The sequence below is a fragment of the Lissotriton helveticus genome, chromosome 1_2 (assembly GCF_964261635.1).
Source record: "Lissotriton helveticus chromosome 1_2, aLisHel1.1, whole genome shotgun sequence".
Classification (NCBI taxonomy): Eukaryota; Metazoa; Chordata; class Amphibia; order Caudata; family Salamandridae; genus Lissotriton; species Lissotriton helveticus.
The window spans coordinates 31388402-31407569 of NC_136058.1; the positions used below are offsets into that span (position 1 = coordinate 31388402).

The 19168-nt window shown below is 43.5% G+C and overlaps 1 protein-coding gene across 3 annotated transcripts in view; it reads right to left on the minus strand.

Moving 5' to 3' along the window:
• RNPC3 (RNA binding region (RNP1, RRM) containing 3) overlaps nt 1-19168 on the minus strand; it is a 231179-nt gene that overhangs the window by 184241 nt on the left and 27770 nt on the right. For all 3 annotated transcript variants that reach the window (XM_078668497.1, XM_078668514.1, XM_078668506.1), the window contains exon 2: nt 135-182. In XM_078668497.1, the coding sequence (XP_078524623.1) occupies nt 135-182 (48 nt within the window). The remainder of the gene's footprint in view (nt 1-134; nt 183-19168) is intronic.

Below are 19168 nucleotides of genomic sequence, written 5' to 3' on the forward strand. Positions count from 1 at the left end.
TGGACACTATTACCATAATAGCATTAGAATGTCTGTGAAGGTTGCTAACTCAGATGAAACACCTACTGACATTTCAGAGTAAACAAAGCACATCGAAAAAATCATAACAACAAAACTGGTGATTGTGTACATACCTTAGCTGCTACACTGTCGTTAGAAAAAGTTGCAAAAGCTGTATGTTTCTATTTAAAAGACAATAAAAAGGCTAATGTTAATTTCCAAACAATTCCTTTGGCAAAACAAAGTAGAATGTCAATACACTGTCTCAGTTATTAAGGCTGCAAATCATTTGAACTGTGTAGCAGATTAGGACTCAAGAACACAACCACTGCCACAAACACGGTGACTTAGTAGCAACATTGGATAACACAATGAAACGAAAAAAATATCAGCATTTACCAAATCTTTTGACATTGCAGAAACTGGCAATGACTGCAACTAAAGAATTCAGCATTTATCACAGATGGAAGCACAACAGGCCTATTTAAATGCAGTACAACTGAAATCAAGAGGATTATTGGGATCATTTAGAGGAGGATGGGAACAATAGATTTTTTTTAAGTTGATGTCCTGTCTGCCTTTTTTTGGGTTCCTCTGCCTCATTCAGGAGGTTACCAGCAACATGGGCTCTACTGCCAGCAATGCTGCTGAGCACACTTGCTGCTGGCGGTATTGCAGGTGATGGGCCGATATCTTTAGAGTGCCCCGTCAATTAGACTACCGCTAACAATGGCAGTCCCAGAGAGAGAGAGAGTGTGTGTGAGTGAGTGGGAGAGTGTGTGTGAGTGAGAGAGAGAGTGTGTGTGAGAGAGAGAGAGTGTGTGTGAGAGAGAGAGTGTGTGAGAGAAAGTGAGAGAGAGAGAGAGTGTGAGTGTGAGTGTGCGTGTGTTTTTTTGGTTCCTGGGTTTTATTTTCTCCAAACATTGATCCATCCCTTTGGAGGTCGGTCTTTAGAGAAAACATTTAAAAGCAGAGTCACCATAGCTTCATTTTTCCTGCCAAGCTGGCTCCTGTCATGGGGGCAGATGCGACTTCAGAGAGAAAGTATTCCAACACGGCAGATATTTTTGAATTTGGCAGACAGCCATGTATGGGAGACACTGGTGCTCCCAATGCTGCCCAGCTATCTGCCAGTTAACTCGCCCAAAATTATGTCATAAACGTCAAACTGTTACCTCAATTATTCTTCACTCTAACATGAGTTTCTTTCTATTTGCCTGCTGCTTAAAATCCCTAATCCTAATCTCAGTCAAAGCAGTCTCTTTACATGTATCTTTTACATTACAGTCTGCTATTATTCTCCAAAACACATTTATCTAGAAAAACAACAACCCTAAACACACTCCTCCAAACAATGTAAAACCCAGTAGTATATCATATGCATCTAAAACACATAACATGTCAAAGAAGTAGTACTTTAGTTATGAGGAATGCTCTTACACATAAAAGACCCCTTGAATCAATAACCATTACTTCAACAGTATGTTTTCAAGCGCTTCCTAAAACGAGTCTCATTGTAGACAGGCGGGATCTAACAGGGGATGGGTATTCCATAGAGCTGAGCAACAATACCAAATCCGCCTACCCTTGACTATACTGAATCTTTAGTATGCAAATGTGAGGGAGGGGGTCTCACTATTGACAAGGTCCTAGTTGTCCTATAAACCATAAGCTTCTTTTGGAAGAATCTTTGAAAGCCTAATGTGGTGACAAAGGATCTCAAAGGAAAATAAAGGAAGACAACTTGGACAACTCAGACAGATTGAGGCTCAAATTAGCATTGTCTGAAAACAAATATGTTGGGCACAGCGCAAGGGGCCATGGTATATCGTACCACGTATTGTTCTTTGAGGTCCCACCACCGTGACGACCATTTCGGAGGCATGGAGTCTGGATTTGTTTACATGCATCCAGCAATTTACGTCCAGTAAACAAAACGTGTTTAAAATCTGCAAAGGCCTAGGAGAAAGGATGGAGTGCATTATCATCTGTATAAGTGTACATGTTCCTCCTAAATGTTCAGCCTTTAAGTTTTAATAAAGTTATGCAACAAGCACAACATGGACTCTATGAAAGACTGCATTGTAATGGAGCAAATAAAGATCTCCACAGTGGAAGATTAACAGATCGGGGATGGTTTGATAGAATAAAGGGCATTTTAATACTGTGCGTCCAACTCTATGGCTTGATCGATGACAAATCAATACTACATGTTGCTTAATTCTGACATGTCCAATAAGGTGATGATGCTATTCCGTGCATTCATCATTGGTGATAAACACGCTAATTTTTATTGTTGGAATCTTTTTTGATTGCAATCAAGCAAACCACTACACACAGCATATGGTTTAAGGTTATTGAGGAGTCACAAAAGTCCTCTCCAAGAGTTTAGCAGGCAAAGAGAAATTAGATATCAGTGTGAAGCTAGAGAGGCCAGCAGGACCCAAATTGACTTTCTTCAGTACAAGACGATGAACATCTGTTTATGGCCTCCGAGTACCTCAACTTCTCCATGCAAGAGATTGATACTTCTTTTTTTTTTAGTTTAAAGAAATATTTTATTTTGGAAAAAATGCAACCAAGTACAAACACTCATATAAAAATTCAGAAGGCAAATACATATTGAATGAGTAAATCATGCGCAATATGGAAACAAAAAGCAAGAAAAAGAAGAGGTTGCATATAGAACAATATTCTTATAATGACTTATGAAAGAAAGGAAGGAGGGAAAAGGGAAAACAAGTAACAAAGGAGCTTAATGTTCTATACAAAGTATCAAAAAAACACTATGAAGAATATTGCTGCAAAACGAAAATTTGATAATCCAAATGAAGAGGAAACAAATGTTATAGGATTATATGTAAAAGTAAACAATATATCATTATAAACGCATCATGGTGGTTTGGGGACTTCTTCCGATGGTGGGTGGTGTTGGGTAGAGTTTTGTGCAGAGTTTTGTGCAGAAGTGTCCAAGAAAATAGTAAGAGGAGACCATATGCATTCTCTTTTCAGGAGTAGAGACATAGGAAAAACATAGGCACAGTCCAGTCAGTGGTTATAACATACACTGTACCACCAAGATTAAAAGGAGAGTTGAATGGAATTTTTCCAATTTTTTGTTATCTGTTGGAAAGCTATTGCAATTAATAAATCCACAATGTCCATGTTATGAGGGAGGGACTGCCAGTGATCAGATAGTGTACCTAGAAATATAATTTCAGGAGAGAAGGGGAAATTAGTATGACAGATGACGTTAATTTGAGACCATACTCTCAACCAAAACAGATGTGTGAAAGGACAAGAAAAAAACATGTGAAATAGGTCTGCATGAGGAGCGTTACTAGACCAGCAAGCTGAAGAAAGGAAGGGATAACATTTATGTAAGGACATTGGTGTAAATATAAGTCGATTGCATATAAAGAAAAGTATTTGTGTGGTGCTGGCTGATCTGGAGGTCTTGCGAATTTTCAGCCATAATTTGTCCCAAAAGGTAATAGGCCAAGAAGATTGAAATTCTGATTCACACTCGAGTTCTATGTGAGTCTTAGTTCTGTGTGCAATGGGTGTACTGAGGAATAGATGAAGCACTAGCTTGGGCAGTTGAAATGGGAAGGATGCTGTGGTTAGGGAATGGGGAGTATGGTGTAGAGGATATCAGAAGTAAGGAATCAGCTATACATTGGATCAACAACCTAAATTTGGTAGAAAATTAATTTGGTAGTTTATAAATTGATTGTGCGTCAGAAAAAGTAAGAAAGGAATCGTTTGAGTATAACTGATGGATCCAAAGTAGACCTCTGTTCCTCCAAGTCTTACAAAAAATGGGCTTATTTTTAATTTTAAGAAAGTTATTGTGCAAAATAGATGAATTAAGAAACTGGTCTTTAGGTGAGAGATGTAACAACATAAAAGAATGAAATCGTTTGTGAGTGGTGTTATGTATAGGTGAAGCTAGCACACATGTCTAATGAGTGAAAGAGAGGGATTCATCAAGGCAAAAGGGAGATAAAAAAGAGAGTTCCAGATCTTTCCACAATGGGGAGGGATTCGAAGGAGAGTCAATTAAGGACTTAGACAATTGTTTAAGAAGAAAAGCATTATGGTGAAGTTGAAAATCTGGGAAATCGACTCCACTCTGTGATTTAGAGCATTTGAGTTTGATTAAAGACATACGTGTTTTTTTCTTATTCCACAAGAATGTTGATAAGATAGAATACATTGTTTTGAAGTACAAAGATTGATATTTCTTAACACTGTGTTTTTGTAAGTATTAATAATGCCAATTTGTGGGTACTTTAACAGTGCCATATTAACTATTTCTTACATTGAACTGTGTGGTACAGAAGTCTAAGGAGATGGGTTCAAATTCTTGCAAGGTAATAGATGTTTTTTAATAAATGTTGTTGATCGTTCAGAATTAGTAATAATGGAAAGAAAGATATTTCTGAAATATTTTCAAAATCAATTAAATTTTGCCTGTAGGAAACAAAGTTGGTCACATAGTTGTTGAGATGGTCTATTAATGATTACAAAACCAGCAGAGATCTTCAGTCAATCATCTCAACCCTCCCCATTCTCTCAAAAGCCCTTGAAAAATTTGCCCTTCTTCAATTGGATAAACACATTGACACTTACCACCTACCTGACCCCCTACAATCCGGCTTCTGTAAAGGTTGCAGCACTGAAATGGCATTGCTAAATATAGTGGAGGACATCCACCATACCCTGGATAATAGCGAGTCCTGCCTACTCATTCTGCTTGATCTCTCTGCGGCATTTGATACAGTTAACCATTCAACCTTAATGGAACTGTCCTCAACTGGTTCACCTCCTATTTCCAACACAGAACCCAGCCAATCAAAATCCAAAGCAGCCTTGCTAGCCCCACTCCAGTCTCCCTCTGTGTCACCCAAGGATCTATCCTCTCTCCTGCTATCTTCAACCTATTCATGGAACCCCTTACCCTCATGCTTAAACAAGCCGGTATTAACTATCACCTGTATGCCGATGATACCAACTGTACTATAAAATCAAACCTCACTTAGATGTCCTACACTTTAACACCGCCCTTGGTAATATAGTTCAAGTTCATTTGGTTTAGTTCTCTACTGAGAACACCACATTTTCTGATAAAACAGAAAATATATAGCATAAAATACATGTTTCAATATAATTTTTGAAACGATTTAAAAAATGTGAACAGATTGTGATATGTAAATCTCCACCAAACGAATTTGTCTAACATACTCAATCTTTCCACTGATAAACTATTGTTTCTAAATGTAATTAATCTTAACCTCTTCCGTGCTCATGACAGAACCACTCCGTCACGAGCCACGGACGTGCTGTGCTGGTGACGGAGTTGTTCCGTCACGGCGCGGCCGCCCCGCCCACGCTGCCGGAATTCCGTGCCTCCGCGGACGTTCGATTGAGGGGGCGGGCCGTGATGGAGTGGTTCCGTCACGAGCACGGCGGCGCCGCCCCCCCCCCCCCCCCCCCCGCCGCAGCCAAGGGGCTAGACAGCGCTTTTTGGCTTCAACTACTATCGGATTTGGACATATAGATAGAACATGCTTTAGATCTTAGATTCCTCCTTTACAAAAATCACATTCACTGGTAACATTTTCTTTATAGTTCCATTTGGATTTCAACATTTTAAGAGGGAGTATCTCAAGACGTAAAAGTATAATACAACGCCGAACTCCATGCCTTAGGGTAAAATGGATATATTGTTGTAATTTTTTATATTCAATGGACGCCGCATAAAGTCCGTAAAGATGGAGTTTAGAACAATGTTGAATGTCCAAGTCAAAACTAAGCCTCGGCGTTAGATGTTTTAAAAAAAGCTTTAGTTCTGCAGGAGTCCATAATTTCAGAAGTGCAATTGTACAGTTTGATAGTTTAAAAGCAATAGTCAGATTTTGGCTAAAAATATACTTTGTATAATCCTGCTCGAACGTCTCAAATTTTAGTAATGATCCTAGGGTACCTGGATCAGAGAGTAAAAGATTATAAGCCCATCTTAAGATGTTAGGGATGGCTCGGGCGTTGGAGCTAACTAAGGAAAGTTCTAGACGTAATGCTTGTACCGGGACAGCTTGATGGACTTTAATCATTTTGCATAGAATTTTCCCTTCCTTAATTTGCACTTGATGCCAGTGTTGTATTGGGATATATTCCAAGGCATATGATAAAATTGGTGGCATCTTAGAACTATAAACCTGTAATAATGGGAGGAAATGCCTTTCTTCTGAAGAGGAATATAAGCTTTGGAGCTCTCCAACGTGGACGTCTGCTTTTCGACTAATGTGCTGAAGATGCGGAGAGTTTTGTAATGCTTGAGTGAATATTCGGCTCAGGTATGTGTACTCTTTTACCACTTCCAGTATTTCTCCCTCCAATGTCCAATTGTACTTTGTGTAGCGCTTTCTCCCTCAAAACGGCAGTATCTTCGTTTTTGTTGTATTGGGGATCAAGAAATGTTCTTATGTATATTTGGTGAGGGCTTCAATATCCCTTTGAAGTCCAATTGGGGTAAGGTCAAATATTACATCATCAGCATACATCATGATATAAACTTGGTAATATACAAACCTGGTTCTCCTCCAGCCATCTCAAACTCAATCCAAACAAAACGGAGATCATTCATTTCTACCCTAAAAACAACCCACTCCCCATCCAAACATGGATCACTGACCTTAGTGCACTAAACTGTTCACTCTCCTTATCCAAACCAGTAAAAACCCTTGGCATCACCACTAACAGTAAGTTAACATTCAATTCCCATATAAGAAAACTCAGCAAAAGTAGCACTTTTCACGCATCAACATCTAAAAAAAAATCAAACATTTAATTCCAGCGGAAGATTTCAAATCTGTAGTCCAATCATTAGTCCTCACGAAAATTGACTATGGAAACACCCTACTCTCTGGATCTCCCAAAGTTCACCTTGCACCCATCAAATCTGTTCTCAACCTAGCGGCCAGGCTTACAACTGACTGCAAGCACTCTGACCACATCTCGCCTGGACTTAGGACCCTTAAATGGCTTTCTATCGAAGGCAGATCCTCCTATAAAATAGCCTGCATTATGTACAAAGCCCTTCATCAAAAGACCCCGCTTTACCTCTCAAACAAACTCAATAAAGCAGGCAGTACCCGACCAATGAGAAGTACCAACTCTCTCCTCCTCATCCCCCCTCTGTTAAAAAAGAAAGCTGCACAATCTCGCTCCTTCTCTGGAAAGGCTCCCAGCATCTGGAAAGCCCTCCCCAAAGATCTACGACTCAACCCTTCATATGCCAGTTTAAAAAAAGACCTTAAAATGCACCTACTCAACAAATACTGGGGTCCTTGATCCTTCAATTACCATACTTGCTACACTCGTCCTTCCTTTTGAAACCCTTGCCTCCCCCCCTCTCTTCAACCCACTTGTGTCGACCTCACCTATTCAACCCTTCCCTTCTTCACCTTTTTCTTCGTCCCTTCCACCCCTTTTCGAACACTTCCCCTCCCCCTTTTTCTCTCTCCCCCAACCCTTACTTCTTCACAAAATAATGAGTCTACCTCCTTTATACCTTTTAATAATTTGTAATTACTCTATTCACGTGTTGTTTCGTAAATTGCCACTTCTTTGCACTTTTTATTGATTCAAGCTATATCACTCAATTTGTTCTCTTAGTCCACCATGTTCTGAATGCTTCATTTGGATACCACTGTTTTGTATTCCATGTACTATTGTCATTCCAATGTAAAGCGCTCTGATACCCCCGGGTGGAGCCAGCGCTATATAAAACCTTTTAAATAAATAAATAATAATCTTTATTCAGTTTATAATAAAACCATAAAAGATACTCTCATAATAAAATTGCGTACATTACCATAAAAAAACACATCATTTTGAAAATAGGTTTACACTAGCTTTCCAGCATAAAAACTAATCATTAATAAAATATACAATAATCAAAATGTTTCCTATTTTTAATTGCCTGTTGCACATAGTTAACCATAGCAAACAGATGTCAAACGTATATAGCGGCTGGGAAAAATAAAATTGTACAGGTATACATTGAGTGAAATGAGTTAATTAAGAAGTGGTCTCAAGTAGCACGTCCTCTGAACTTTATAATATTTACAGAAAAACACAAAATTAAGATGGCACTGAATACAACAGCTATTGCATGGGCAGCGAAGTAGGTCCCTAGACCATTTTGCCAGGGTTAGGAAAAGAGATCAAAAAGTGTTGAGGTGAAAATCTGTCAGGGTAAAACTATGTTGCAGATTCATTACCACTTTCAAGTACGGTTGTACACTGTCCTTAATTAACTGTAAGGAATGTGAAGTAACCTCATCATAAAAAACTTGGCAAATACCTTAATATTTGCTGAAGTGAGGAACTTAATATTTGCTTTAGTAAGGACTTGAATACTATCAGGATTATCGAAAAACGGAGGTTTCTCTAAACTCTCACACAGCTTTTTGATGTGACCTTACAATGGATACACAGAGTGTGATCAAGAGATAAGGAATCACCAAGAATGTCACTATTAAAGGTAGTCCATACCAAATGCAACAAGCATTGGCATAGCCAATAGGTCTCGCCTTTGGGACATTATAAGTGTATAGCCATGCAACAGTTGATGTTTCACCAACATGTTACATTATGGGACTTGTAGTTCTGCCTTGTTAGTTAAAAAGCCAAGACTGGCCGACACAGCCACACATCAGGAGGTTGCTCGCCAGCTATGCATGAGCAGCGAGGCTGTGGGGAGTAGGGGGCAAGGGACTCAGTGGGGTGCTGGAGGAATTGAGCTGGGCAGAGAGGCGAGATGGCTGGAAAAGGGGAGAAAATGCGGTTTTGGGGAAGCGAGAGTCTGTAAACATTTGACTGAGGTTATTGAGGGCAGGGAAGAAAAAGTTGAGAGTTTAACTGTTATGGCGAGTGGGCAATGTGAGGTACCAGAATCGATTTCTGATCACGTAGTATTGATAATCGATATGTTAGGATTAGCATGGTGTCACTAAACTCACACTGTAGACATGCATAATTAGTATTTACGGTATTTACTTTCACTTAGCTTTATGCCACGTTACGCTATATGAATACCATACTATGGCCTTCTTTAATATCGTACATGCATAGGCCTTATTCTCCCTTAGCTCTAAATACCCTGCTCCTGGGAAAGAAACCAACTGTTGCAGAAACTGCTGTTTCAGCTCGGTAGCCTCGGCAAGGTCGTAGTTAGCCGAGGAAGGGCCGATAAGCACATTCCGGGAGGGGTGCAGGGTGGTTTGTCTCTGAGAAGACAGAAGGGAGTCACCCGTCTGACCTTGCTGCCTGAGCGAAATCAGGAGCTCTTTGTGTGCCTTATATGGGTCTTCCTATTACTGTACTAGCTTGTACCAATTTGTATTTTTCCATGTTAGGCCATGCCAGTGCCAACGCAATTGTATATATGTGATGTGCTGACAATGTGCCAGCAGTCTTCTTGGCGGACCTTTTGGGTTAGGTCGCAAGGAGCTCCTCTGGCAGAGTTTTGTGTTTGTCTAATAAACGCTTGAACCTTCTACACTGCCGACCGACTGCTTATTGGTAATGGTAAGGGGGTTTGGTAATGTAATGATTATTGTTGGGAGGGGATTATATAATTTTCGGTACTTCAGTTGGCGACTCCGCCGGGACTCCGCGTTGGGGTCGTCCCTGTGTAGCCACAGGCGACATCGAAAGGGGTCCTCTTGATCGGGAGAGTTGCAGACCAGACGCATAAGAAATTGGGGTTTTGCTCTGCCCTCCCGGTCCGGAGGGCTTCAGCTGCTAGTAACCCCACGCCGGAGTCCTTCGGGTGTAACCCGAGAACCTGCAGCGCTGATACTGGGCAAACGTCGGCAGTGAAGAACGTTCCGGCAAACCTGCGTGCACCAGGTGAGTGTTGTGTCTCGTTATATGTTGAATTGCATATGCAGATTTAAATAGCGAGATTTAAGCATTTGGTGGCCCGTGGTCACGGAGGAACTCTGACTTTGCATTAATTGTCACAGAGAGGATCTGGTTGGAGGTTCGACGGGGGCAGTGTGGAACTGCACGTGCGAACGCTCTGGGTACACTAAAGATAAGGATTATACGCCTAGGGGAACTGCGGTTCCTGCTCGGCCGGACTGTTCTCGGGAAAGCCGATGGTTGAGATTGGGTAGCACCCGGACAAATCTGGAGCGGCGCTGAAATGCGGGCTCAGCCAGAACAGTTCGGGAGGTGAACCATGAATGCTGTCGGATGGCCTGTAGACCGGTCTGTGGTTTAAAACCTGTGTAACTATCTTTAGGCAGTCTGAGGACGAGACTGTTGTTGGACGTGTTTTTGCAGCCTTTTGAATAAATTAGCATAAGAGTTCTCCACAAGTGGGAGCCGACGGGCTCCACTTTTTGATTGCAATTGCTGGAATTTATATGTTACGTTTTACGTTTGTCTGATGTATAAGGATAATACGGATGTGAGGATGATGGGTGTCATGGCCATGAGAACGAAAGCACAAGAATAACGTGATATTTAATTTTGTTGAATTTGTACTAACGAAGAAATTCCTTTTCAGTCAGAAACGAGATAATACGATATGCCGTGCCTTAGCAAATTGTGTTTTGGTTGTGTCCGTAGTGAAGAGGGGAGGTTAGACGAGAGTCAGCCGAACCCACCAGAAGGGACACCTAGCCACTTTATGTATTGTAAGCATGGTATTGGCCCCCTCATCTTTAACTCTTTGTGGCATAAATACACTAAGGAGGATACAGAATTACAGTGGCCAAAAACCGGGTCTTTCGATGAAAAAAAACTGGCATATTTACAAGAACGTCTTTTTATTAAACGCAGCCGGCAGTCGATGTTCGACACCCTTAACAAATGGCAGAAAGAAGCAAAGAGACGACGCATTCGATCTGAAAAATTAATGAAGATAGAACAGGGACAGACTATCACTCAGAAGGCTATCGCATATGATAAGAATAAGGTAGAACGAAATATCGAAATTGCAGATAGGCGATTTAGACTTCAGGTAGACCAATGTTATGTAGCCAGGGAAGGGGCGGAAGATGAGATTGAGGAATTGTTAGATGCAAGGCCTCCCCCACCATATGCCCCGGAGCGTATATACCCTGCGATACCTGTCCAGCCAGAAGCTAGACCGCGGGCATCTGCGCCCGAGGAACGGGGCTCCGTTACCCTTGAACGAAATAGCGGGGTTTCCTCTCCTCAAGGTGGGGCCTTGGTTACGCTTGTCCCCGAGTCTACACAACTGATCACATCCCCTCAGACGCACTTGAGTCTCCCTATGCCGGAGATATCTTCCCCCCGAGTTTGTATTACACCCAGAGGGTTTGACCCGACCCCGAGGGGAGCTGCAGGGGGCCTAGATAGCAAGCGTTTGTTCACTAGAGCATCTGTAGAATATGGTGAAAAAGAAGCATTAGGAGACCAGGCTATCAAGTGGGTACGGAATGAAGTATATACCCTGATTGACATATGGAGTACTGTGAAGGATTTAGAGCCGGTCATGCAACAACATGTGCTATACGAGATGTCCAATTCGCTCATTGGGTCTTGGGAAATAAACTTTAGGGACGGGACAGCCCCCCAGATCCTGTATACTATCAGAGATTGGGCCCATAAATTTAGCCTAACACCGGAAGAAGTATTTAAGAATGTAGACACTTTGGTACAATATCGCGACAGATTATTCTTGAAAAGTCCACAGTGGACTACGCAACACCCTATGCGAGAAGTACACCCAATCTATCATCCCGAAATCCCCGAACAACGAGATGGTAATCAGGCGATCATACGACAAGGGGTGGCGGCTCGGTTCCAGGAACAGTGGGTTTATACCCCATGGAAAAGAAGTGAAGTACTGGCGTTGAAATCTCAGCTGCCAGATCCCCGAAAGAATCCTACTGCGTACTACAAAGAATTGACCGAAGCAGCTGCGTCCGCTGTAATGACTTTAGCCGATGTTGAATTGTTCTTCGGACTACTAGTACCGGTTGATATATGGCGACAGGTGCACGATTCTAATCATGCTGAATTCGGTGGCACGTGGGAGGATTTAAGGGGCTGGGACCAGGATCGCAAACCAGGGGACAAACCAAGAGTGGAAATAACTTCTCTTCCAGCGAAAATAATAACTTTTATGCATACTCTGATCCCACCCCGAAAAGTCGATTGGGATAAACTGTCCGCCTGTAGACAAAAGAAGGACGAAAGTGTGTCCGACTTCTTTACCAGGTTCGAAGAAGTTTTTATTGATTTTAGTGGGCAAGATTTGGCCACAGAAGGGGGCACAAGGTTGTTCGTTAACAGGTTCGTTACGAACCTGGCTCCGGAAATTTCAGCACGACTGGAGGCGGCCGAGAGTACCTGGACTACCTCTTCCCCGTCTGTAATCCTCAGCATGGCCCAGTACTACGAGCATAGAGAAAATGAAAATAAGGATAAGGTGGATAAAAAGGGCAAGGATCTAAAGACTCGAGTACTGTTACAGCAAGTGGTTCGAGGGCAAGGAGGAGGTAGAGGTGGTCGGGGCCCAATGACGAGAGGGGCGGGGACAGGAAGGGGTTCAGGAGGAGCCCCGTCAATCGGCATCAACCAGTGTTCCTATTGTAAAGAGGAGGGACACTGGAAGGCTCAGTGTCCATACTTGGCCGCCCAGAACGCAGCGATTCGCGGACGAGGTAGAGGACGAGGGGGCCCCGACCGAGGTGATATGCACAGAGACGAGCACAGAGACGTTCAACAAGACAGGTCAGAAAGGAATCATTTTGATAACCCCCAACACAGACAATACTACCATGGTGACTATGCCGAAGGGAAGGATGATGAATATGCCCCAGCATAGGATAGCCAGGGACAGAGGGGGGGCCATGTGTCAATTCCGGTCAATCAGAGGGGACCCTACATCAGAGGGGAAGTGTTGGGGACATCTGAAAATTTTCTAATTGACACAGGAGCAATGAACAGTTCCGTTGCTCGATCATTGGTTCCAGGGGCAGCTCTGTCCGGGCAAAATAATGTTTCGGTGGGTTTTTCCGGAGTCCCCGTTGTAAGCCCCATCTCTAAACCTATCCCCTTTACGATTGGTCCAGCCACTATGGACACTCCTTTCTTATTGACATCGAATTGTGGAGAGAATCTGTTGGGATTGGATATGCTGAAAAGATTGAATGCTACTATACATTGTTCTGCGGATGGGGTCTATTTAACTATACGTCCCTCTGTAACACCTGTTAAACAATGTTTTACGAAGAATGAACGACTCCCACCGGAGTTCGATGGCATCCCGACCTCCCTTTGGGCGATAGGGGACGCAGATGTGGGTGAACTGGACATACCCCCAGTTCACATCACGTTGAAGCAAGGCGCTAAACTACCACGCATCCCACAGTACAAAATAGCACCGGCGGGGGAACGGGCTTTATTGCACATCATCCAGGAACTGATTGACAAAGGGGTTGTAGAAGAAACAAACGCCAATATTTGCAATAGCCCGATCCTCCCGATTTTGAAGAGGAACCATGACCAAGGGGAGATGGGTGCTGCCTATCGTTTTGTGATTGATTTGCGAGCCGTTAACAAAATTGTGGTGCCACAGTATCCTGTGGTGACCGATATCACTACCATTCTCACCATGATCCCTCCGACTGCACAGTATTTTTCGGTCATTGACCTGAAAAATGCTTTCTTCAGCATTCCTATCCACCCTGATAGCAGACAGATCTTCGGATTTTCAATATCCGGACGCAGTTTCCGCTTCTGTCGCGCTCCTCAAGGCTACACTGAAAGTCCGAGTATATATAGCCAGGCTCTGAAGGCTCTGTTGGATGACTTAGAATTGCCGGATGGCAATGTCCTCTTGCAATATGTAGATGACTTACTCATTGCATCTGACACAGAGGATGGATGTAAAAAAGCTACGGTTAAATTGTTGCACCATTTGGCTGTCAAGGGGAACAAGGTATCCTTATCTAAATTTCAGTATTGTCGAAAGGAGGTGACCTACTTAGGTCATCTCTTATCGAAGGAGGGTAGACGACTAACACCTGAATGTATTGCTACCATTTCTAACATGTCTGTACCTTGCACGCAGCGTGAGGTCCGCGCTTTTCTTGGCATCACATCTTACTGTCGCCAATGGATACCTAATTTTTCACTTCTGGCTAAACCTTTGTTGCATTTGACTACCAAAGATGTGCATGAACCCCTACCCTGGACGGATGAATGTCAGCTCTCTTTTGACTCTCTGAAAACTGCTTTATGCTCTGCCCCTGTTCTGGGTACTCCAGATTATCGTAAACCTTTTGTACTATATGTACACGAGGTCGACGGTTGTTCATTATCTGTTTTAACGCAGGCCTTTGGAGGTAAGCAAAGACCGTGCGCCTATTTATCAGCAACATTGGATAACGTTGCAAGAGCACTTCCTAGCTGTCTGAGGGCTACGGCTGCAGTAGCAGTGGCCATCCGACAATCAGAAGGACTCGTTTTAAATTCCAATTTGACTGTAATGGTGCCGCATGCAGTAGACACCTTGCTAAATAAAACAAAAACGCAGCATCTTACGAGTGCACGCCTTACTGGGTATGAGCTGACCTTATTTGCACCACATATTACGATTACTCGATGTGTAACACTGAACCCAGCCACATTGTTACCACTCCATACGAGTGAACAGGACACTAATTTACATTATTGCATATATCGCACAGAGGAAGAGACCAAGGGTAGAATTGACCTCACAGACACACCCTTAGATCAACCCCAGGGAGAGCTATATGTGGATGGTTCCTGTTTCAAATTAACAGATGGCACAACGACAGCTGCATATGCGATCACGACCCTGAAAACAGTTGTTGAAACACTTAGACTACCCCACCGATCAGCCCAAGCCGCTGAACTTATGGCCTTGTTACGAGCCTGTGAGCTGAGTGAGGGACTAGAGGTCAACATTTACACGGACAGCCAATACGCCTTTGGCGTAGCCCATAGTTTTGGGCGGCTGTGGAAAGAAAGGGGCTTCCTTACTTCACACGGTCAGAGAATACAGAATGGGCAGCTGGTTTTGAGGTTGTTGGATGCTCTCACTCTTCCCAAGAAAGTGGCTATTATCAAATGCAGTGCTCACAAAGCGATTGTGGATGAGGTAGGAGAAGGCAATGCTTTTGCAGACCAGGTGGCCAAGCAGACAGCCCAGTCGCTGATGTCACCCATGTACGTCCATTCCTCTACTAGATGGGTGGGGGGAGACTGTGGATTATTTGATAATACTATGGAAAGTGTGAGAATACTACAGAAGGAAGCCACCTCAGCGGAACTAGAGAAATGGGAACAAGAGATAGGGAGATTGGATGAAAATGATTGTTGGATCGACTTGACTGAAAAGCAAAGATGGCTACTGCCCAATACATTAGTACAGGCTGTGGTAACAATGGCACACGGACCAGCACACATAGGAGCGAAAGGTATCTGTGGGATCTTAGATCCAGTTTGGAATAATCCGAATATCCAACAGACGGCTGTCCGTTTGGTCCAATATTGCATGGTCTGCTTGCAGCATAATCCAGGAAAAGGAGAAACTGTTTTGGCCGGGAATTTCGCACCACCTGCACTGCCTTTTGAAGTGCTCCAAATGGATTATATTCATATGGACCGCGTCAATAATCTCAAATATGTACTGGTTGTAGTCTGTGCATTTAGCAAATGGGTTGAGGCATACCCTACTAAGGAGAACACAGCATTGGCAACTGCAAAAGCTCTCCTGAAAGAGTTTGTGCCTCGCTTCGGATTGCCTCGCTTGATCTGGTCGGACAACGGGCAACATTTCCATGGGGCCCTTGTGCGGCATATCTGCGAGGGCTTACACATACAACAAAAGTTCCATGCTGCCCGACATCCCCAATCAGCAGGGCTCGTGGAAAAGTACAATGGCATTCTAAAATTGAAAATGGCAAAAATAAAGGAGAGCACGGGGTTGAACTGGCCTGACACTTTACCTCTAGCCCTTATGTCTTTACGTGTCACCCCGCACTCACGTTCGGGTCTCTCTCCATATGAGATACTGTTTGGGAGACCTGCTAACGTGTGGGGGGTACCTCGACCTCGTTCTTTTGCAGATATTGAATATCCTATGTTGATTGATTACCTGTATGCTTTGACTAAAGACCTTCGTTCTATTCATCAGCAGGTAGCTTCTGTACTGCAGCCACTGCCAGAGGGCCCCGGTCATCGTTTACAGCCCGGCCAGTGGGTACTGGTCAAAAAGTTTGAGCGAGACACCAGCTTGGCTCCTAGATGGTCTGAGCCACGGCAGATTTTGTTGGCCACCCGGACGGCGGTTAAAGTGGATGGCCGAAAACATTGGATACATGTTTCGCATCTGAAACGGCTACCACTTCCACTCCCTGGTGAGCGGTCGCGTCCAGGGGAAATTCTAACACAGGAAACTGAAAGAGCTGATGCATTTGTGCCCTTTTCTGACGCCTGCGAGATTGAGCGGAGGCTACAGGAAGAATCGGCGAGATCAGATGACTTGGTCTCCACTGAAGTTGCAAGTGAGCGTGCAATAGCGTTGAATTCTGTTTTAAGTACCCCTGACGACCAAACATCACCAGTACGGAAAGCCCCGGGTGTGCTCTTTTCTGACCCTGAAGTGTTGGGTCGTGAGCGATACAATCTTCGGCCCAGAAGGCCGACACACGGCGCCTCAGACCACATTGTCAGGAGATAGGGAAGGACTTCATTGCATAAGATAGGGTTTGCTAGACTACAGGTCTGGGCGCTGAGCAAGACACTGGACTGAACTCGTTGAGAGCTGGAACTTTTCAATCATTGTGCTCTGTTCAGAAAGAAGATTCTGTTCAAACGGATATGGCTTTTACCTTGGAATAGGGATACGAGTCTGCCTGTGAGACTCTGACGGACGCAGGAACGAAGAAACCCTCTGGCAGGTCGGACTGCTAGGCCTATTTCTGGACTTTTAGCTAGCAATGTACCCTTTTGGTCGCGTAATCCTAGAAGAAGAGTTTCCTATCGCGCCTAGACGCATACCTTTTTATGAGCCAATGTTTTCCACATGGACCACGAAGGTCAAAATAATTTTTGTTGTAACTATAACTGTTATAGTAGCTGTGTTCATGAGTCTGTTTGTATACCTAGAACATAAATACCCATTACAAAAGTTTTTGCCCACAACTGCCGCACCTCCCGAACATTTCCTGTTTACCCTAGCGCCCCACAAAGAAAGACATCGCCAAAAATATGCTAAAAATGTATTCATAGAAATGTTGCATCAGACGCATAATGTTACTAACGCCACGGATTGTTGGGTTTGTGGACTCCTGCCTACTGTAGTGCGCAATCATGATCTATTTCTCTCCCGCCCTCTGTCTTATCTAGGTAGTTGTGAAGCATGGTACAAACTGTTTCTGGCGATATACCGGCATGGGAGTGAGCATTTCAGGGATCTAGATGTCAATGAGCATAATATTATTCTTGATTATGTCCGAACACACTATGCTTATAATAGAACAGGACATGGGGATAAGGTGATAATTGACCCACAAGGTTGTATACAGCTGTATTTAGCGGCAATGAACAAAACTTGGTTACAAGATGAACTGTATGATTTTAAAGACTTTAATGCCACTCAATACTTTCAGATTTTCATCGAACGAAATGTTACCAGAGACCGCACTGTCCCCATCCCTATTTTGAATGTTTCTGCAGGATTTTGTGTACAAGGGATAGGTAAGGTACAACTGGGGAATAGCATCTGCAATTATACCTATCGACTGCGAAAACGTATTAGCCCTCCTTTGATTACTCCCCACAATGTGTACTTCGTGTGTGGGGAACATGCATACACTTGGCTACCACGAAACTGGGGGGGACGCTGTTATCTGTCCTTTCTGTTTCCCCCTGTTTATGTGGCTCCCTCCAACTATCATAAAACGCATCAGTTATACCCGATGCGGTCGTATCATGGGAATACAGCCGCTCCAATCACAAGCACACCGATAGCAAGCTTCACCGAGGTGACCTCGAGCCATTCCCGTAGTACACTCTTACACAGAGCACGTAGACAGCTCGATATGACCGAAGTTGATCAGACGGATACTTCCTTGCAGCAATTTACGGATTTCAGCAAGGGTCTAGTACCCTTTTGGGGGCCTATTTTCAATAGTAGGGAAATTAGGAGACTGTCTAGAATAGTGGAGAATGTCATTAATATCACTACTGATATTTTAACTAACCTAACGGTGGAAATTCAGGCTACTCGCCTTGTAGCGCTTCAAAATAGAATGGTTCTAGACGTTATCTTAGCTGATCGGGGTGGGGCATGCCGCGTCATCGGCAGTTCTTGTTGTGTATATATTCCTGACTCCGCCCCCTCCGTCCATCTAGCCATCCAGAAACTGCATCGCATTGCTTCCGAAATGCATGTTGACAATGGGTCTTGGTCATTGTCAGGTTGGTTTTGGGGACTTCTGGCCACATGGGGATGGAAGATAATGTTAATTTTAGGAGGAGCTGCTGCCATCATCTTTACGTGCTGTGTCTTGATGCACTGTGGCCCAGCCTGCTGTTCTTACTGTGCTTCCCGTATCACCACTCTGTGTGTCCCATCCCCTATCGCTGTTAAAGCCCAAATGCTGCAGAAAGAGGTACATGATATGATGGTCATCGATGAAGACATATTCGAGGAGTAGATGTCTGTTGTCATTTAGCGCCACCACGCTAAAAGGAGGGTTTGAGGTACCAGAATCGATTTCTGATCACGTAGTATTGATAATCGATATGTTAGGATTAGCATGGTGTCACTAAACTCACACTGTAGACATGCATAATTAGTATTTACGGTATTTACTTTCACTTAGCTTTATGCCACGTTACGCTATATGAATACCATACTATGGCCTTCTTTAATATCGTACATGCATAGGCCTTATTCTCCCTTAGCTCTAAATACCCTGCTCCTGGGAAAGAAACCAACTGTTGCAGAAACTGCTGTTTCAGCTCGGTAGCCTCGGCAAGGTCGTAGTTAGCCGAGGAAGGGCCGATAAGCACATTCCGGGAGGGGTGCAGGGTGGTTTGTCTCTGAGAAGACAGAAGGGAGTCACCCGTCTGACCTTGC